Source organism: Aotus nancymaae, unplaced genomic scaffold, assembly GCF_030222135.1.
Source record: "Aotus nancymaae isolate 86718 unplaced genomic scaffold, 86718_ANA_hifiasm-v0.15.2.pri h1tg000064l_1, whole genome shotgun sequence".
NCBI lineage: Eukaryota > Metazoa > Chordata > Mammalia > Primates > Aotidae > Aotus > Aotus nancymaae.
This window is the reverse complement of record NW_026988479.1, coordinates 23,181,832-23,204,577: the sequence shown is the minus strand read 5'-3', so window position 1 is coordinate 23,204,577 and position 22,746 is coordinate 23,181,832. Positions and strand designations below refer to the sequence as shown.

Below are 22,746 nucleotides of genomic sequence, written 5' to 3'. Positions count from 1 at the left end.
TATAATTTATTTCTGTAGGTAGTGTGTAACTCAAAGTTTTGATTCACTCACCAAATCCAACCTCTGCTATTGTTATCTAGGGTTAAAATATAATTGAGTAGGCAGCAATTAGTAATCAATAGGCTTTATACTCCTCCTTATACTCTGATATATGTCATTTGTTTGTCTTCCATTGCAGGAATTTCTGTGTGTTACTTACCATTTTATCTCCAGTTCTCAGAGCACTTTCTGCTATATAATTGACATTCAATAAATATTTCCTAAATAAATTACTCAAAAGTAAATTTACTTCTACTTTATTAAACAAATAAACCACATTCCCCCAAGAATTGACTGAATTTACTGTTCAAGGTTTAATTTTAAGTATCTTTTTGTTTTCTTTGGACAAACAATAGCCATGCTACCATTAAGGGAAAAACACAAAGACATGGAGAGTAATCATCTTTTATTCCCTGTGAAACAGAATAGTATTTCTTATATAAAGAAATACAAAACCTTCTTACCTCTTTGCTTTATTAAGTAAGCAATGGTTACCATAGGTTTTTCCATCAGAAGCACAGACTGGTTTGTAGACAGACAGACATTTTGTTTTTCTAGTTGAGTTCTTGCTGCTGGCACTGCCAGTCTGTGGAAATGTGAGATATTGTTAAAACTAGAGTAATTAATTTAATTCAGATATTATAATAAACATATTCATGTCTGAGCGTGGTGGCTCATGCCTGTAATCCCAGCACTTTGAGAGGCTGAGGCAGGCAGATCACGAGGTCAGGAGATCGAGACCATCTTGGCTAACACAGTGAAATCCCATCTCTACTGAAAAACAAAATACAAAAAATTAGCCATGCTTGGTGGTGCATGTCTATAATCCCAGCTACTCAGGAGGCTGAGGCAGAAGAATTGCTTGAACCTGGGAGGCAGAGGTTGCAGTGAGTCGAGATGGCACCACTGCACTCCAGCCTGGGCAACAGAGCGAGACTCAGCTCGGTCTCAAAAAGAAAGAGAAAGAAAAAAAAAATCATTACTCATTTATTATTAAGCATTGTAATCAACCAATTATTTTATTGATTTTTGTATTTAATTCTTATGCCAGAACTGAAAAAAGGGTATATTTTGGTAGAGCAAGTTAGCAAAAAGAAGATTCCACTGATCTCCCCTGCTCCCCAACAAGGACAGCAATTTAACAACTATCTACACAAAAGAAGCACCTAGGTAAGAACCAAAAATCAGGTGAGCTCTCACAGTATCTAGTTTGAACTTTATCACTGAAGGAGACACTAAAAGGGTGAGGAAAGACCATCTTGAATTGCTGATGCCATGAGGCCACCTCTCTCTCATCCTGTTGCAGAGGCAGCATGGCATGGACAGAGAATCTGTTTGCATGGGAGAAAGAGAGCACAGCAGTTGTGAGACACTGCATTGAAGTCAGTGCTGCCCTGTCAAAGAAGAAATCAAAACTGAGTTGAACTCAGGTGACGCCCTCCCACAGAGGGAAAAGTTAAATCAGCCCTAGCCAGAGGAGAATTGCCCATCTCAGCAGTCAGAACTTGAGCTCTGGCAAACCTTGTTGCAATGGACTAAAGTGCTCTGGGGCTCTACATAAATTTGAAAGACAGTTTAGGCCTCAAAGACTACAAACTCTAGGTGAGTCTTCTGCTGAACAGGGATCAGAGCCAGTGGACTTGCGGGGCACATGACTTGAGACATCAGCCAGGGTGATTAAGGGAGTGCTTGCATCACCCCTCCCCAAACCCCGGCCTAAAAGGCTCTCAGCTCCAAAAGAGACCTCTTCTTTTCACTTGAGGAGAAGAAAGGGAAGAGTAAAGATATCTAAGATGCTTTGCATCTTGGATACCAGCTCAGCAACAGTAGGAGAGGGCACCAGTTAGAATCATGAGGCCCCTTTCCAGACACTAGCTTCCAGATGACATATCTGGACAAACCCTGGGCCACGAGGGAAACTTCTTTCTTGAAAGGAAAGATCCAGTTCTTTCAGGACCCATCACCTGCTGACTAAAGGGCCCTTGGGCCCTGAATAATCGGCAGCAATTTTCAGGTAGCACACCAAGGGCCTTGGGTGAGATTCTGAGACTTGCAGGCTTCAAGTGGGACTCAATACATTCCCAGCTGTAGTGACTATTGGAAGAGACTCTTGCTGCTTGAGAAAAGTGGAAGGAACAGTAAACAGGGCTTTGTTTTGAACCTTAGGTACCAGCTTGGTCACGGGGGTATAGACTACCAACCAGGCTCTTAGGGTCTCCAATTATAGGCCTTGGCTCTTGGATGGTGTCTCTGGACCTGCCCTGAGTAAGAGCAGAGACAAGTGGCATGAAAGATAAGTCTGAGGCTAGGCAACAATCATCACAAGCTGACTAAAGAGCCCTTGGGCTGTAAGATAATATCGGTGGTCCTGGCAGTATTCTCCATGGGCCTTAGATGGTGGTGACCACAGGGTGAGGCTCTTCTGCCAATGGAAAGAAGAGAGAAGACTGGGAAAAACTGCATCTTGTGGTTTGAGTGCCAGCTCAGCTGCAGCACAATAGAACACAAGGTTACCTTCTAAGCTTTTTGACTCCAGTTCCTGGCTCCTGGATGGCACCTCTCTCTGACCTGGCCCAGGGACAGGGAGAGTTCATCCCCCTCTAGGGAAAGATGCAAGCCTGGCAGGCTTTGCCATATGCTGATTATAGAGTTACAGGGCCTGAGCAAATATAGGTAGTAGCCTAGCAGTGGTTACAGTGGTGAGCCCAGTGCTGTCCTGTCTTCAGCTCTGATCCAGCTACTGATGGTGGCCACTGAGATAATTGCATCACCCGACCCCCAGCTCGAGGCAGCTCAGAATAGAGAGACTTTATTTGCTTGTAAGAAGGTGAGAGAAGAAAATAAGAATCTGTGCCTTGTAATCCAGAGAATTCTTCTGGGTGTTATCCAAGACAATCAAGGTGGTACCTCTACGTGTCTGCAAGAACCAGAGTGTTACTGGGATTGGGGTGCCCCATAATGCAAATACAGCTTGGATCACAAGATCACAGCACTCAATGCCTAACTGTTCAATGCCCAGAGGACAATGAATATACACAAACATCAGTACCACTTAAGAAATCATGACCTCACCAAATGAACTAAGTAAGGCACCAGGGACCAATTCTGGAGAAACAGAGATATATGACCTTTCAAACAGACAATTCACAATAGCTCTTTTGAGAAAACGCAAAGACATTCAAGATAACAGAGAGAAGGAATTCAGAATTTTATCAGATAAATTTAACAAATAGATTGAGATAATTAAAAAGAATCAAGCAGAAATTCTGGAGCTGAAAAATGCAATTGCCATGTCAAAGAAGGTATCAGAGTCTTTTAGTAGCAGAATTGATCAGGCAGAAGAAAGAAATAGTGACCTTGAAGATAAGCTATGTGAAAATACACAGAGGAGAAAAAAATATAATGAAGCATGCCTATGGGATCTAGAAAATAGCCTTAAAATGGCAAATCTAAAAATTATTGTCCTTAAAGAGAAAGTAGAGAAAGAGATAAGGCTAGAAAATTTATTCAAAGAGATAATAAAAGAACTTTCCAAACATAGAGGAAGTTATCAACATTCAAGTACAAGAAAGTTATAGAAAACTAGGCAGATTTAACTGAAAGAAGACAACCTCAAGACATTTAATAATCAAATTCTCAAATACCAAGGATAAAGAAAGGATCATAAAAGCAGTGAAAGAAAAGAAGCAACATACAGTGAAGCTCCAACATGTCTGGTAGCTAGGAGAAAGTAGCATGACATAATTAACATGCTGAAAGAAAAACAACAACAGCAACAACTTTTACCCTAGAATAGTAAGTCTAGGAAAAATATCCTCCAAACAGGCAGGAGAAATAAAGAAAGACTTTCTGAGACAAACAAAAGCTGGGGGACTTCATCAATATCAGACCTGTTTTACAAGAAATACTAAAGGGAACACTTCAATCAGATAGAAAATGATGTGAATGAGCAATAAGAAATCATCTGCAGTTACAAAACTCACTGGTAATAGTAAATGCACAGGAAAACACAGAACATTATAACACCATAACTGTGGTATATAAACTACTCTTAATAAGAGAGACTAAACAATGAACCAATCAAAAATAATAATGACGGCTGGGCACAGAGACTCACTCCTGTAATCCCAGCACTTTGGGAGGCTGAGGCAGGTAGATCATCTGAGGTCAGGAGTTTGAGACTAGCCTGGCCAACATAGTGAAACCTGTCTCTACTAAAAATACAAAATAAATTTAGCTATAAAATTTTAAAATGTCTTAAAGCAAGTGATAATGGAAACACAACATACCAAAACCTATAGGATACAGTAAAAGCATTACTAAGAGGTAAGTTTGTAGCTATAAGGACCTACATCAAAAAAGAAGAAAGCCTTCAAGTAAATAACCCAATGATGCATCTTGAAGGACTAGAAAAACAAGTGCAAACCAAATCCAAAATTAATAGAAGAAAAGAAATAGTAAAGATCAAAGCAGAAATAAATGAATGAGAAATGAAAACATTGTAAAATATCAACGAAACATAAAGTTTTATTAAAGTTAAACAATGTAGACAAATCTTTAGCCAGACCAAAGAAAAAAGGGAGATTAAAATAAATAAAATCAGAGATGAACAAGGCAACATTACAACAATACTACAGACACTCAAAGGATCATTTGTGACTAGTATCAGCAACTATATGCAAATAAACTGGGAAATCTAGAAGAAATAGACAAACTGCTAGGCACATACAACCTAAGGTTGAACCATGATGATATCCAAAACCTGAACAGATAAATAATTAGTAATGGGATTAAGCCATAATAAAATGTTACCCAGTAAAGAAAAGCTTAGGATCTGATGGCTTCACTGCTTATTTCTAGCAAATAATTAATGATGATCTAATATCATTTCTACTCAAACTATTCTGGAAAATAGAGAAGGGAATACTTCCAATCCTATTCTATGAGTCCAAAGTTATCCTTATACAAAAACTAGACAAAGAGACATCAGAAGATAAAAAAAAAAACTATAGCCCAAAGCCTCTGATGAATATTGATGCAAAAATTCTCAACAAAATGCTAGCAAACCAAATTCAACAACACATTAGAAAGATCGTTTATCATGATCAAGTGGGATTTATCCTAGGGATGCAAGGACGGTTTAACATATACAAGTTAATTAATGCGATATGTCATGTAAACAAAATAAAGAACAAAAACTATATGATCATTTCAATTAATGCTGAAAAAGCATTTGATAAAATTCAACATCTCTTTATGATAAAAAGCCTTAGAAATCTGGATATAGACGGAATATACCTCAACAAAATAAAAGCAGTGTGCAACAGACTCACAGCTAGTATTAAACTAAATAAGGGAAAACTGAAACCCTTTCCTCCAAGATTGAGAACACAATAAGGATGCCCAACTTTTATTCAACATAGTACTGAAAGTCATCCTAGAGCAATCAGACAAGAGGGATATTAAAGGCATTCAAATTGGAAAGAAAGAGGCCAAGTTATCTTTGCTTGAAGATAATCTGATCTCATATTAGAAAAAATCCTAAAGGCTCTACCAAAAAACTATTTGAATTGATAAACAAATTCAGTAAATTTGCAGGAAAGGAATCAACATAGAACAACCAGTAGGATTTTATATGCCAATAATGAACAATCTGAAAAGGAAATCAAGAAAGTAATTCAATTTACCTTAGTTACAAATTAAATTAAATACCTAGGTATTAACTTAGCCAAAGAAGTGAACAATCTCTACAGTAAAAACTCTAAAACATTGGGGCAAGAAATTAAAGAGGACACTAAAAAATGGAAAGATATTTTATGTTCATGGGTTGGAATAATCAATGTTGTTAAAGTGTCTATGTTACCCAAAACAATCTATGGATTCAATGCAATCCCTATCAAAATACCAATGACATTTTTCACGAAGATAGATTAAAAAATGCTAAAATTTATGTGGAAACACAAAATACCTAGAATAACTAAAGCTATCCTAAGCAAAAGAAAATGAAAAGAAAACTTGAGGAATCACATTACATGAGTTCAAATTACACTATAAAGCTATAGTAACCAAAATGGCATGGTACTGGCATAAAAGCAGATACGGAAATCAGTGGAACAGAATAGAGAACCCAGAGATAAAGCCATATGTCCACAGTGAACCCATTTTTGACAAAGGTGACAAGAATATACACTGGGAAAAGGACAGTCTTCAATAAATGAGGCTGAGAAAACTGGATATCCATATACAGAAAAATAAAACCACAACACTATCTCTCACCATATGCAAAAATCAACTCAAAATGGATTAAAGATTCAAATCTAAGATCTCAAACTATGAAACTACTTCAAGAAAACTTTGGTGAAACTTTCTTGAACATCGGACTGGCAAAGATTTCTTAAGTAATACGTAAATAACACAGACAACCATAGAGAAAATGGACCAATTGACCATGCCACGTTGAAAAACTGCACAGCAAAGGACACAGTCAATGAAGTGAAGAGATAACCCACAGAATTAAAGAAAATATTTGCAAACTACTTATCTGGTAAGGGCTTAATAATCAGAATATGTAAAGAGCTCAAAAAACCTCTACAGTCAAAAATCTAATAGTTCAATTAAAAAATTGGCAAAAAATCTATATGAATATATTTCCAAAGACTAAATACAAATAAATACTTTTCTAAAAAATAAATACAAGTATACGAAAAAGTGCTAAGCATCATTAATCATTAGAGAAATGCAAATAAAAACTACAATGATATATCTTCTCGTCCCAGTTAAAATGGTTCTTCAAAAGTCAAGCAGTAAAAAATGCTGGTGAGAATGTGGAGGAAAGGAATGTATATGAATCTTCATACACTGTTGGTAAGAATGTAAATTAACATAAATACTATGGAGAACTGTTTGGAGGTTCCTCAAAAACTAAAAATAGAGGTACCCGACGATCCAGTAATCCCACTTCTAGTTATATACCCAAAAGAAAGGAAGTCAGTATATTGAAGAGATATCTCCACTCCCATGTTTATGGCAGCACTATTCACAATAGCCAATATTTGGAAGCAACTTAAGTTTACATCAAGAGATGAATGGATAAAGAAAATGTGATATATATATATATACACACATACACAATGGAGCCATAAAAATTCAGCCAATAAAAAATACACACAATTCAGCCATGAGAAAGAATGAGATCCCGTCATCAGCAACAATATGGGTGGAACTGAATGAAGGCTTTTAGGTTAAGCGAAATAAGCCAAACACAGAAAGACAAACTTCACATGCTCTCACTTATTGTGGGAGCTAAACATTTTTCAATTGAACTCATGGAGATAGAGAGTAGAAAGATGTTTACTAGAAGCTGGGAAGTGTAGCTGGGGGAGGAAGGAGAAGTGCAGATGGTTAAGTGGTGTAAAAATATAGAAAGAATGAATAAGACCTAGCATTCACTAGCACTACAGGGTGACTCTAGTCAAAAATAATTAATTGTATGTTTTAAAATAACCAAAGAGTATAACTGGATTGTAGCACAACGAATAAATGCTGGGGATGATGGATACCCCATTTACCATGATGTGATTATTACACATTTCAAGACTGTATCAAAAATAACTCATGTAACCTATAAATATACATATCTACCATGTATCTTCAAAAAATTAAAACAATTTTAAAAGAGTGTATTTTGTCCTATTTTATAGCTGCACGCAGAAAGGCATAATGGATTTATTGACAGACCAGAGATTATGAACAGATTAAATGTCCAAGATGTGATTCAAACTCTATTATCTACTCCAAAGTCCCTGCTCTTACTACATGTCATACTGCCTTTGTTTTAATTTTTTGGAGACAAGTCTTCCTTTACATGGAAAAACCATAGTCAGGAAAAAGTCATACTAGCAAATGCAAATCATGTAAACACAGTCATAATTTATTGAATCCCTTTTTTTGTATGTCCATGAAAGAAAAGTTATAGAGGAAGTAGGATTATGCAGGATTTATTTAAATAATACCTGAAGCATTTCCTTTGGATGTGAGCTGAATGGCAGAAGCCTGTGAATATAAGTAAGCTTTGGCTAGCAGGTGAGAACAGAGACATTAATGAGAATTATGAGATATTTTTGATAGAGGATGCAGTATTCTCAGAGCTGAGATATTATAGGGAGATAAAAAATACCTCTATGTTTTCCAAATCATACAACCCTTTAATGACAATCAATTTATTTCACACATACTCTGTTAAGTGGACATGGTTATTTCTCCTATTCTAGAATAAATATAAAATTGCAAAATTTAAGTGACTTCCTAAAAACTCAGAGATCCGCTGGTGATGGCATTAAGTTCTGAATGGTAGCAGTCTCTGAGGGATTACTACTTCATGCCAGCCAAGTGATAATGACTAAGAGAACAAGTGGCCTTTATATGAAAGGCTTGTGAGGAATAAAAATTTATGAGGTAAAAAATACAGTTTCCATTAAGATGATGAGGTAGAGGAAGTGTTCTAGAAAACTGTTTTGAAAGTCAGTATCAAATGGAGGATTGAGAGTAATTGTTAAATAAGTTAGGAGGCTGATTGTTGGCAGAGAAGCTGGCAAGTGACAGTAAAAGCACAGCAAGACTCAGAAGGGAATACAGAAAACGTGGATCAGATAGATATTCACCTATTTGCAATGATGGCTTCCAAGTAGCAGGCATTTATCTATGCATCTAACATGCAGTTCAAGAGAACTTACTATACGCCACACCTATTCTAGGCTCTGAGGATACAGGTCTGAAAATAAATGGTACTTTCTTCAAGAAGTTCATTATCTAGCTGAATAAATAGATGCTCAATTACAAAGTAATAAGGTGAGTTCAATAATAGAGGAAATCATTAGTATTAGGAATACATGAGTGGAAAATCAAAGGGCTCTGTATAATATGGGTGGTGTGTGAGCAACAGTGACATGAAATGAAGCTAAACAGTATGCAATATAATCATGAAAATCTGTAAATTCCATGTTTAGGAGTTTAAGTTATATCTTCTAGATAGAACGAAGAATGAAGCCACTGGGGAATTTTGAGTAGGGGTCTAAAATATCAGAGAGGATTTTTGATTTAGAAATATCACTTCAGTGATTTATAGATTATTGATTGGGTAAAAATGGACATGAAAGTTAAACCTGGCAAAGGTGTAGGTTCAGTTGATGAGAGTCTGATTCATTCTAGTATAGGTAGAGGGGGCTTGAGTGGAAAATGATATAGGGGAATGAAAGATAGAATAGAAAGGCAGTATATTCATTAATAATCATAAGTGTTATGCATAAAAATAATCAGCTCCAAAGTTCTTATTTTGTTTAATCAGCGTCATTGCAAGTGATTTGTCATTAATACATAGTGTTCTTTTAAGCATTTTAAGTCTTAGAAAATAGAACTGCTGGGGCAAGCTGACAGAGAAAATGAAGGTATTAACACTAACCTGAAAGTCCATTATATTGTCATTCAAAGTGTTGTCGATATTTTTTCTTTGTTGATGGTTGTAAAGTGACCTTAATTTTCTTTGTTGGCTAGATGACCCTGGCTTCCATTCCTGGCCAGATGACCCTATATTTCCTTGCTGGCTAGATGTCCCTGGCTTTCCCTGCTGCTTAGAAGATCCTAGATCTCCTTGCTGGTTAGATGACCCTAGATTTCCTTGTTGACTAGATGCCCCTGGCTTCCCTTGTTGGCTAGATGATCCTGGTTTCTCTTGATGGCTAGATGACCCTGGCTTCCCCTGCTGGCTAGATGACCCAGGCTTCCCTTGATGGCTAGAAGACCCTGGCTTTCCTTGTTGACTAGAAGATCCTAGATTTTCTTGTTGGCTAGATGACCCTGGCTTCCCTTGATGGCTAGAAGACGCTGGTTTCCCTTGTTGGCTAGAAGATCCCACATTTCCTTGTTGGCTAGATGACCCTGGCTTCCCCTGTTGGCTAGAAGATCCTGGCTTCCCCTGTTGGCTAGAAGATCCTAGATTTCCTTGTTGGCTAGATGACCCAGGCTTCCCTTGCTGGCTAGATGACCTAGGCTTCCCTTGCTGGCTAGATGACCCAGGCTTCCCTTGCTGGCTAGATGACTCTGGTTTCCCTTGATGACTAGATAAGCCTAGATGCCCTTGTTGACTAGAAGATCCTAAATTCCCTTTCTGGGTAGATGACCCTAGATTCCCTTGTTGGCTAGCTGATCCTGGCTTCCCCTGTTGGCTAGATGACTCCACCATCACTTTCTGGCTAAATGACCCTGGTTTCCCTTGTTGGCCAGATGACCCTGGATTTCTCTGATGGGTAGAAAATACTGGTTTTCCTAGTTTGCTAGAAGATCCTGATTTTTCTTGTGTATTAGAAGATTCTGGATTCCCTTTTTGGTTAGATTTTCCTGAATTCTTTAAAATCCCAGGCTGGTTCAAAACTCCTGGTCTTCCTTGCTTAAAATTCCTTGGTTTCCCTAGCTTGTTAAAATATCCTGGTTGTCCTTGAAGACTAAATGTTCCTGGATTTCCTTGTGTATAACTACCTCCTTGCTTATTAGAATCCCTTTGTCCTCCTAGGTGGTTAGCTTCATTTTTTTTCTCTAGAATATGTGCAGGTTCTGGATTCTCATCTCGTTTGAAAACACTGGTATTTGAAATCTGGGTTGAAGATGCTGGAATGATAAAACAACCAGAAAAAAAAAATGAAATAAAGTTATTTACATTAAATAATTGTAAATCAACACTTGTCCAAGATATAGTTTGTTTTTAATGGTTTCTTGATTTTTTAACCAAGCCCCAAGATAGAATCTTCCCATTCTTCCTCATATCCTGAATATTTGGGTTCCTTGTTTTCTTTCTTTACTGTACTACATAAATTTCAAAAATTAAACGTCAATCCAACTTGCCTCATTTTTAAATCACAAAGTCTGAATTATGTAAATTGAGCCATCATTCTACCCCCAATTCCTTTAAGTGGTTTTCTGATGAATCAAGCTGGCTCTGCACATTGCCCATTATAAATTTATTTTTTCACATCAAATACTTTATTCTTAATTTTCCAGCTTCACTTTACAGATGGCGCCATCAACTTTCCAGACAGGAAAAGGCTGATAGACATGAGCCCTACTTTCTTCTTCTCTCTTCCATCCCTATACATACTATCTGTAGCCATCTTTCTTTCCAGTTCCATCACCAAAACAGATGTTTCCCTTCTCCTTCAGAACATATTTCTTTCAATCAGCTTTACGTTCACCATTTCCAATAAAAGGCCTTAGGATCAACCATGCTCTCTCTGGTGATTATATTTCTTCTTTCTATTTTGGTTAAACTACTCAAGAGAATGGTAAATATCATGATTATTTCTTAAAACCTATGTTTTATAGTGGTTCCAATTTATTTTGGAAGGCTACTTATGACCTAATGAAATATATATATTTATTATGTGTAATGAAATATATGTATTTATTATATACAATGAAATATATATTTATTATTTATATATAATAAATTATATTTATTATATATTATAAATATATAATATAATAAATTTATAATAAATATAAATATACTATATATATTTCATTATATATAATGAATATAATTTATTACCTATATAATTATATATATATATATGCATTTCAGACTTATACCTAGGATCTCACTTTAATTTTCAATTGCTGTGCTTTATATTTCCATAAATATACACATTTGCACCTTCAAGTCGATTTAATATGTATATAATTGTGTGTGTATATATGTTTTATGCTTTTTCAGATTACATTCCAAAATTAGCAGGATCTAGAAAACAATGAATAAACAAATGGAATGACTTTAGAGCTAAATATAAAAGTATTGCATTGGGTATCCTTTTTTTTTTTTTGGTAGAAGTGCATATCTTTCTCATCCTTTCCTTCTTGCTTGAAAATTCATCTTTTTTTATTCACTTTCCTAATATGGGGTTCTCTTAAAGGTTTTAATTAGGCTTACATTTTGTTTTCTGCATAGGCTTCCTTGCTATTTTTTTCAATATATGCAATTTAAAATCATTCCAATGTTGATTATTTCAGACTTATACTTAGGGTCTCACTTGAATTTTCAATTGCTCTGCTTTATATTTTTATAAATATACACATTTTTACCTTCAAATCCGTTTAAGTAAAGTCAAACGATAATCAATTAGTATGGGCTGAGCATGCTAATGGTATACTACTGCAGGTGATTAAGATCTTGTCCAGGCACAGAAGCTTAGCTGTTAGCAATCTGCTTAACTAAACTGTGGTATAGTGTGGATATGATTTGTGGGTATAACTTAGACATTCACTCAATTTAACAAAAAAAATACATAAATTAAAAGAATCCACTATTATAAAAGAACCTTAGAAAGAGCTAGGAATGAACAAGACGTTTATGGCCCTGCCTGCATGAAGCTGAGAAGTCTAGTAGTGGGAGCAAATAAGTAGGACTTTATATTATAGTAGAATGATCAATGCTATCATGTGAGGAGTAAACTAGACAATAGTCTCTTAATCGAAGTAGCAGGGAGTGTGGAATCCTTTCTTCTTACTGGAGAACATGGTCATAAGAAGCATAAGATTCAGTCAGAGAAGCTAATGAGAAAAAATAATTTTTTCAGCTGAGAGATGAGTACATGTATGGGTTCTTTCAGTTCTAGGAATAAAACATTGCTCATTAACAGTTGCTAACACCAAGTAGAAATCAATTAAAGTAGATACGTGGATGAAATAGAAAAAAATAGTTGTAAGATATTTTTATTAATGATTTTCAGTTTTTTTTTTTTATAGGTAACACAAGTAAATGGAGCCAAATCCTAAAGATGCAAAGGGTAAACAGTTTAAAATGACTTTCCTTTTCTTTCCTGTCTATGCACCCACCCCAAACCGTTTCCCCACCAAAATAATTTCCTACCTAGTACATAATTATTTCCTATTACCTAGAAAATGGTAAAAGTAAAGTGCCCAAGACACCATCACATTTACAGGGAATTTTTGTGAATTATTTCATGGATATCCTATGTATTTACAAACATATATGAATATAATTATCCACACAATTGGTGTCACATTCTACACACAGTTCTACTCCTTGTTTTCTCCAAGAACAATACAATGAAGGTTTTGCTACATCAATACATATAGAGCATGTTTATTTATTTTCTCTCAGTGGTTGCATAGTATCCCATTTTATGGGTTTACCATAATTTATTTAACCAGTGTTCTAGTAATAAACAGGTAGTTTATCTCCCTCTTTTGCTATTGTAAGTAATGAATCAATGAAAATCCTAATAATGCATCACTTCTTACATTGATAAGTAAATTTATGAAATAAAAACTAGGAGTGAATTTTGGAGTGGTTTCACTATCTATTTTTTTAAACTAAATACTTGGAAAATAAGTATCTTCAGTTTTGTTTTGTTTTGTATTTTTTTCCTTCTGATTTTACAAACACTAGGATGTGCTTAGCATTGCTTTTCTGATTCATTTCTTTTCTTCATCTTCCAATCTATATAAATATAACCACTAGATACGTATTGGTACCACATCTGGTACTAATTAACACAATTTCTTCCATCAACGAATAACTTCTAGCACTTAGCAAGGCACTGAAGGTCACAACAGTTACAGTACCTGCTATAATGAAATATGAAATATATGTTCTATAAAGGAATTTTATATGTATATCTGTTTCCCTCAAACACACACACACACACACACACAAACACACACACACACGTATTGTTCTCCTCCTTTCTCTAATTCTATCTCTTAGCTCTCCCTATTTGTTAACTCTGTTACTTCAGCAGCTCCTCAGTGGCATTACTGTACAACTTTTCTTACGTCTAATTTATTTTCAATATTACTACAAGACTGATCTTTCTTAACAAGATGAATATAATAACTCTTGTGCTTAAAATTCTGAAACAGCTTTGCAGTATTTTCAATGAGGAGAGAACCACAAATATAAGAAGTAGGGAGTCTGAAGCAATTTATTTTATTATTTCATTTCACTAGCTATAAGAAAAATGGTCAAGTGGGAGCTTATGATTTGGGGATAAATTAGAATCCATTTCATTATCGTAATTTTTATCTTGAGAAATGAATTAACTGAGTTGTTTATTATCTTGAGAAATTTACAACTCAAAGCTAGAAATTTACATCTCTGAAAATCACCTACTTATATTGAGGTAAGGAATAGAGAAAAACAATTTGAGAGTCAAGTACCTAAAAAAACTCAATTAATGGTAACTACAGCTATTTATCTGTATAGTTCCTGAAACAACCCTATAAAAATGTATAATAATTTTTATTTTGCAAATGATAAAATTGAGATTCAAGTAAGTTTAACAAGTTTCCTCAAATCACATGAATGGGGAAAAAAATCAGGATTTGAACATATTATTATTTGACCATACAGCCCAGATCATATCACAAAACCATTTCCTTATAAACTATGAACTTGAATATTCACAAATTCGTAAGGCTTTTAGTCTAAATTCATCCTTCCAGTCTAATGTCTTGCCTTCCCTAGTCCCCTGTACCTGTTTCTCTTCCACCACATCAAACTATTCACTCTTATTTCATTCAATCACTATATTTATGACTTTGGATCTATGTTTATTTTGTTGGAAATTTATCTTCTTCCATTTCTCTGTCTGATGAATTATCTATTTTTAAATCTTTTGACAAAGTATTGTTAAATCACTTAACATTCCTAATTCTTTACTTTGAGAGTCGGAAGGAAAGCTATTGACTGTGACTTTCTTACCTGAGAACATGGCCAGGAGCATGAAGGGAAAGAAAATGAAAGCCCCCATGGTACCGTCAGTTGTTTCAGACTTGACTGTTGTGCGAGTTAAGCCTAACTCTGCAGCAGGTGCTCTTCAAATAAACCATGCTGATTACCACCATGTTATATATTTTTAAAGTTCTTAACCCTAACTGTCAAACACTGTCACTGTCTTTAATAAATTACAGAGTAATTTTCACAAATTGGAAGGTATTGCTTCTTGAATGAACTGTTATTTTCAAAATTAGCTTCATGCCCCAACTCTCATAAATATTCAAACTTTAATATGCGTCTATTAGATATCTTCTTTCCAGAAGAAAATTAAAATGATGAAATCCATGTGGGAAAGTGGTAAATTCAGTGTTCACATTATTATTGTTAAGGGATGGCTTATCTTCAGTTAGTATTATTGTTTGTTCTCCAAGTTTATATGACCACAAGAGAAATTTTCAAGTGATTTATATGTCAATTATGTACCTCAAATTATCTTTTAAAAGCAGGTAAAGATGCACTGAATATTGGTCATTCATAGTAATGAATGCATACAGTATTCATCAAGACGAATGATGACAGGTAATACATTTTTATGAGTCAACGGGATACAGTAGATCTCATGTTTAAGAAATAACATTACACAATTGTCATTGTTGCTTCAAGTTATTACGTCAAACAGCAGCTCATGTGAAAATCACCTTGGGATTTTTAGTTGGTCATCAGCTCAATGTTATAAGACATTGGAATATTGTCTTCAAGATTGGTTTCTCTAAGTAAGAGAAACTTGAATCAATGGAGCATGTCCAAAAGGTAACTTTGATAATGTGAGGTCTGGAGACCATAAAGCATGCAGTAGATTTACAGCAGTAGGAAATGGAAGCTCAAAACAGCACAAACTCAGGACTGTTATGGTCATTGACTTCATTTTCTCAAGGGCATCACAATGGAGAAGAAAAATATCTTTTGATCTGTTTAATTACAGATAGCAGAAGTAGTATAAGGAAGTACAGAATAAATAGTTTAGAGTTCTAAAGAAAATTTCAACTTTGAGAGGAGAGATGAACTAGATGGTTTTTACAATTACTTTCAATTCTAAAATTTTCAGAATTAGTGGTTCTGGCTTGTATTTGATTTTTCCTTCAACTTGTTTAGAAGAAGGAAAAGTTTGAAAATGATAGATAATTTATTTTAATCAAGAAAGCAATTTTATGGCATCAAAAGAGACAAAGTTTAAGTTTCCTGTAGTAAGAAAGCAACTTTTACTCCCTGCATAATTATCTTCTAAATTGACTGGAATTCATATGATTGTCAAAAGAAGCTTATAGAACCCAACGTCATTGGATTGTTTATACACAGACACAAACATGCATATATATACATATATACACACACACACACATATGGATGGATTTTTATATATATACATATTCATGTTTGTGTTATATATATATATACACATACACACAGATCAGGTTTATATTTCAAAAATTTTATTATGAACAGCTGCAATATACAGGCAAAATGAAAGAATTGTGCAGTAAAAACCCATTGGTATGGTTTGGCTGTGTCTCTACTCAAATTTCATTTTGAATTGTAGCTTTCATAATTCCCATGTGTTATAGGAGGGACCCAGTGGGAGATAATTGAATCACGGGGCAGTTTCTCTCATATTGTTCTTGTTTTAGTGAATAATTCTCACAAGATCTCATGGTTTTATAAGGGGAAACCCCTTTTGCTTAATTCTCTCTTCTCTTATCTGCTGCCATGTAAGACATGTCATTTGCCTTCTGCCATGATTGTGAGGCCTCCCCAGCCACGTGGAATTGTGAGTCCATTAAACCTCTTTTTCTTTATAAATTACCCATTCTCAGGTATTTCTTTATAAGCAGCATGAAAACAGACTAATACACCAATACACACACCATCAAGATTAATCAATTACTGTTTTGCTATATTCTACTCTATCACTATTAAAATAGGTAAACTTTATAGAAGTTATTTTCACATGCAGATACTCATTAATGGAACTCAATGTAGTAAAGTTTCAAATAACAAATGGGTCACAATAGATGCATTTGTATTTTGCCTAAACAATTGCCTCTTAAACACTCAGTGCTATCATCTGTCCTCACCATGATGTTTTCTAACTCCGATACTGCTAATATATCACAATAACGATATCAATAATAAATATTGCTGAGTGCCTTGTAGGTTAGGGTACTTCAGTAAAAAAGTACACTCTCATCAATTTCACACTCTGAGGTTTCAGAGACTGTCTATTTGTTCAAGATGTTCTCGGTTGCATGAAGATTGCTCTCTCTCTCTTTATGTACCTATTTTCCAAATTATTTCAGAAAGCTTTTGACTACTTTTTTTAGTTGCTGCAGTTATCTTAACTGAAACATTTAATTTTTCTTATAATAATGGAAATTTTCTCACCTGTAGAATTATCTTCTATTTTTACTCTCCTTCACATTTGAAAGTAAGTTCAAAATTCTGGCTTGGAGCAGGCTCATCACACCCACATATTTTAAGAAGGGAGATAATGTGTTTCATGTGTCTTGAAATAAGATTATAGACCAAGGCTTTTCTTTCAGTAGTCATTATACTTGGTGGAAATAACAATAGCAACAGAGTAAAATGACCCAAGGTGTCTGTCCTTTTTTAGCTATATGTCATGCAAGTTAATGTTAATCTCTCTCTCTCTCTTTTCTCTTTCTCTACATACTTAACTATCTAATCATTTCTCCACTTTGCCTACACAGAGGGTAAAAAATAATGACAGCTATTCATAAAATGAGAGGATCTCAGCAAAATTCTAGTGGTTGAAGCTCTTTAGACAATTTATCAAAGGTGACAAGCATTTTTGATTCAATATACATTTACTTTTTGAAGATGCAGCTGTTTGTAAGTGCATGTTGTTAATTGTGGTCTACTAAGCAGAACATAACTCTGAATCCTGGGACTCTTAGATTAAGGGGACTGTTTGACCTAGAGCAGATCTTATTTTGACATGTAACTTTGTTTTTCGAATTGGATAAAGCTATCTCTCCCACAGCATTATGGTGAAAATTAAAGCAGTTAATATATAAATAAGTTTCTTCTAAATTAAAATTGTGAGATGTAGTCACTATGATTAACCATCTTTATTATCATCACAAAACAATCATGTTACAGCTTCCATCATTGACCAGTCTGGTCCAGAATTCCATAACACTCACCTGCAAAGAGGAATAAACAGGCCACACTGATAAAAAGCAGAAGGGTACCTGATGGCTTCTTGGTAAATGAGATCTGCATGGTTTATAGAAAATATGTTAACAGAGTTCACTATTGACATTCCACAAGCTGTATTTTAGGTGGCTATATACATGAATCTAAATATCTGTAAATTTGGTAGTCAGCTACATTTGCCATCTTAATTATGTAATGCATTTCCCCAAAGAGTAGAGATACCAGAACCAAAGGAACTTCAGGCCTTTTTTAAACATATAGGAACAATAGTCAAAAAGTAGTGTTTAGGTGGAATGAAATGTACTACAAGTAACACACCCAGAACTTCCCCTGTTTAGCACATGGTGATAATTATAATCAAGTCATCATCTTCCGTTTTGCTTATGTTAGACCTGCCTCCAGCAGAGCCTTGGGCCAGAGAGGTTTCATTTTGCAGTAACCTACAAGATGATTTGCACAATTTGTGCACAGTATTAGTAAGGCTTGGTATCACAACTACCAGGAAAATAAAAATGCTGACGTGAGGAATTTTGAAGTCAAGGGATTTATTGGACAAAGTAAGAGGGCACTCTCAATAATCATTGAATTTGAAACTCTAGACATCAAGGTGATTATGAATCACGGGGCTATTTTCTTCAACCTCTTGCTTTTAGTCATCCTATGCATAATGGTTTGTGGTTTATTTGTTTTACTTAGTTTACTCGTTACTTGGTCTTGTTCACTTGCTAATCTTCACAAGAAATTCACAGGTTGATTTTGGTCCTTGTATATATATGCCACGCACACTTGTGTTCTTTCTCTTTCTCAAATCGATCTCATTCACTGTTACCTTATAACTCTTGTTCTTACTATTTCCTCTGCCTGGAAAACTCCTGTTCCAGAAATGTAAATGGCCAGTTTCTTCTTTCCAGAAGTAACAGTTCAAGTATTACTGACTCAGTAAAGATTTTCCTATTTAAAATATTCCAACCCAAATCAATGTGTTTTATTGTCATCAAAATACCTTTTAATATCTGAAATTACCTTTTTTATTTCATTAATTATTTGTATATATTCTCACCGTCAAATCTACGCATACATACACACAAACATGTATACGAACACAGTCCATATACACTAGGATGTAGCTCATGGATCTTTTTTCTGTACTGTGTCTCCATGTGCAAAACAAAGTTTACATAGACAACATTTGATTTTACAAATGTGAATCAATGAAAAGTCCTTTCTTCCTTTGAATTAATAATTGAGCATTGATTATTCTAGGTATTATTAGATGCTGAAAATATTGTAATAACAAAGATATATTCGCAGAGCTCACATTCTTCATTTTTTTCTCAAACGCTTGCTGGTTGGAACCTACTGTTTACTGGTATTTCAAAGATGAGAAAGAGAAGCTCACAGGCATCAGAAGAAAAAACAATTTAATTAAAGCTATAAGTAGAGAACCACTAAAGAGACCATATTCACTTGGAAGTAGGGTGGAGGAATGGTCCAGCGGAGACGGTCATGACCAGGAGCCACAAAGGACCTTGCCCTGAGAGTTATTAGAAGGTATTGAAGCACTTGAAGGGAAAACCAGCATTCTAAGAATAAAGAATCCTGTGGAAATAAAACAAACAAGAACTAAAGTATATTTTTTGGAAATGAGAGTAATGGTTAGACAAAAATGCAGAGATGGAACTTAAGAAAAAAGGATTTTATAGTCTTTGCTGTTTCTTGTGCTTTGGACCCAGTAAGATCTTTGTATCTATGGGTTTATAGTTTCTATCAAATTAAGACTATTTCCATTATTTTTTCACATTTTTTCATACTTTTCACCAGCTGCATGAAGTCCCACAACTATTGTTCTCTTCCTGTTTTTTCTTCAGAATATTTTTTCTATTTTCTTTTTGTTGATTTCTAATATTGTGTCTTCAAGTTTACCGGTCTTTTCTCTGCATTGTTTAATCTATTGTTAATAACCATATAGTACATTTTCCTCTTCAAGCACTGTGTTTTCTTATCTTTAAAAATACACTTTAAAAAATATATATCTTTCTTGAATCTACTTAGTATGTTCTATTTTTCATGTACCTTCTTGAACACATAGCATAGCTGATTTAATGCCCTCATCATCAATTACACTATTTGTCTCATTTCTGGGTCTGTTAACCTGACTAATATTTTTCAGATTACAGGTTATATTTTTCTGCTTCTTTGGATATCAGACATTGTGAATTTCACTTTGTTGGACACTAGATTTTTTAAAAATTTCCATATATATTTTTCATCTTTGTCCCTGGATGCAATTAAATTACTTGGAAAAGGTTTAATATTTTTGTGTGTGCGAGACTTGCTTTAAGGTTTTGTTAGATGAACCAGAGTAGCCTTTATTCTAGGGCCGTTTTTTACCCCCACAATACAGAGGTAATGCCATTCTGAACACTCTACATGCTACTCATGTATTGTGAAGTTTTCCACTCTGCTAGTAGGACCACAAAGTATTTTCAGTCCTGTGTGAACATCAGGATTATTCTCTATGTGTTTTATTTGGGGGATCCTTACACACACATTGTGATCAACATTGAGCTGAAGACTAGAAAGGGTTTCTCTGCAGAGCTCCCAACCTCTCTTTCTCTGCCTTCTGAACTCCAGTTGCTTGTCTTCTCTTCATGGAGATTGAAGATCTGCTTGGGTTTCACTTTCCTGTGCTTTCACCTGAAAACTCTCCAGGGAGCCAACTGGTGCCATTTTAGATCTCACTTCATTTATTTCTTCCCTTGATAATCAGTGTCTTGTATCTGGTGTCCAATGTATGAGAAACATTGTTGAGTGTATTTTATATAGTTTATTAGTTGTTTTAGGTGTGAGAGTAACATCACTCCCTCTTACTGCATCTTGGTCAAATCTAGAGTTTTATGCTAAAGACTTGGGTTTATCTTATTCTTACTATAAAGGTGATGAGATTCATATAAAAAGGATCATGATTGAAAATAATTTCAAATACCATTGCTTCCACTTTGTGGAAAATTAGTTGAAGGGCAGAAGGGTTGTGGGGCACTAGAGTGTATTTACAAAATTATTGTCTAAATATAAAGTAACAAAGGGGAGCTTGTATCCTCAACTAAGATATTAAATATTGAATCTCACAACTTATACACTTTAACATATTGCATCTCAAATCAGTATCATCAATAATTCAGAATCCAGAAAAAAAGTCACGTACCTACAGCCACAAAGTCAACAAAAAATACACTGGGGAAAGAACACCATATTCATGAAATGGTGCTGGGAAAACTGGACACCATATGTAGAAAAAAGAACTAGACCCTGATCTCTCACCATAAACAAAAAATTAACAAAATGATGAATTAAAGTCTTAAATGTAAGACCTGAAACTATAAAAATTTCAGAATGAAACCTAGAAAAAACTCTTCTGCCCATTGTCCTAGGTAAAATGTTCATAACTAAGACCTCAAAAGCAAATGCAACAATAACAAAAGTAGATCAATGGGACTAAATTAAGCTAAAACGTTTCTTCACAGCAAAAGAAATAAGAGAATGAATAGACAACCTACAGAATGGAAGAAAATATTTGCAAAGTATGCATTCAACAAGGGACTAATATCCAGAATCTACAAGTAACTCAAACAACTCAATAAGAAAAAAATAAATCAAAAATTAGACAAAGAACGTAGACATTTTCCAAAAGAACACATACAATTGACCAAAAGGTATATATTTTTTTTAAAAAAAAAAAAAGCACAGCATTACTAATAATCAGAGAAATGCAAAATAAAACCACGATAAGATGTCATCTTACACCAGCCAGAATGGCTACTACTAAAAAGTCAAAAATTAGTAATGTTGATGAGGATGCAGAGAAAATGGAATATTTAGGCACTGTTAGTAAGAATATAAATTAGTACAATCTCTGTTGAAACAGTATGGAGAGTTTCAAATAACCAAAAATAGAACTACAATTTGATTTAGCAATCCCACTACTGCATATCTACAGAAAAAAAAATCATTATATCGAAAAGATACCTGCACTTATATGTTTATCACAGCACTATTCTCAATAAGAACAATATGGAATCAACCTAAGTGTCTGTCAGTGTTGTCTGCATAAAGAAAATGGAATACTACTTAGCCATAAAAAATGAAATAATGTATTTTGCATCAACAGGAACTGGAGACTGTTATCTTAAGTGAAATTACTCAGGAACAGAGTCAAATACTGCATGTTATCAATTATAAGTGACAGCTAAATAATATGTACACATGGATACAGAGAGTTGAATAACAGACATCGAAATCTCAAAAAAGTGAGAGGGTGAGAGGGAGGAAAAGTATGAGAAATTAACTAATGGATACAATGTACAACATTGGGGTGGTGGTTACATTAAAAGCCCAGACTTTATCACTATGCAAAATAGCCACATAACAAAAATGCAGGTGTACCCCCATATCTATTTTTAAAAGTGAACACTCTCCTTCAACATATTTTTGCTTTACACAATCTCCTTACTAGACTTCACATTTCTATTCCTCTCGGTGTATTTCTACCATGTCTTATTTCTCATCTAAGCACAATAGCACAACTGTTTCCTACAAACGAGCTATGTACATTGCTCATTAGCAAGTTGAAGTGAGTTTTTTTTTCCAGATTCTAGGATTTTATAAACAAAAAGCTAGTGTCCTTAGAG

General features: G+C 34.7%; 1 protein-coding gene across 1 annotated transcript; it reads right to left on the bottom strand.

Annotated features, from left to right (window-relative positions):
• Positions 1-2,344: 2,344 nt before the first annotated feature.
• On the bottom strand, positions 2,345-14,930 carry MARCOL (MARCO like). The gene is made up of 3 exons (XM_064366268.1): positions 14,810-14,930; positions 9,497-10,698; positions 2,345-2,461 (listed from the first exon to the last, which is right to left on the bottom strand). The coding sequence occupies exons 1-3, from the start codon at positions 14,856-14,858 to the stop codon at positions 2,345-2,347; spliced, it is 1,368 nt and encodes a 455-aa protein (XP_064222338.1). The 5' UTR covers positions 14,859-14,930.
• Positions 14,931-22,746: the final 7,816 nt, after the last annotated feature.

Bases quoted from the DNA above. Each gene is read 5' to 3' on its own strand.
- MARCOL (XM_064366268.1), bottom strand. From the start codon at position 14,858: ATGGGGGCTTTCATTTTCTTTCCCTTCATGCTCCTGGCCATGTTCTCA. The intron at 10,699-14,809 runs GTAAGAAAGTCA...TTATCATTCCAG, and splicing joins GCTCCTGGCCATGTTCTCAG to CATCTTCAACCCAGATTTCA. The intron at 2,462-9,496 runs GTTAGTGTTAAT...TTCCATTGGCAG, and splicing joins ACAATATAATGGACTTTCAG to AAGAGCCTCACCCTGTGGTC.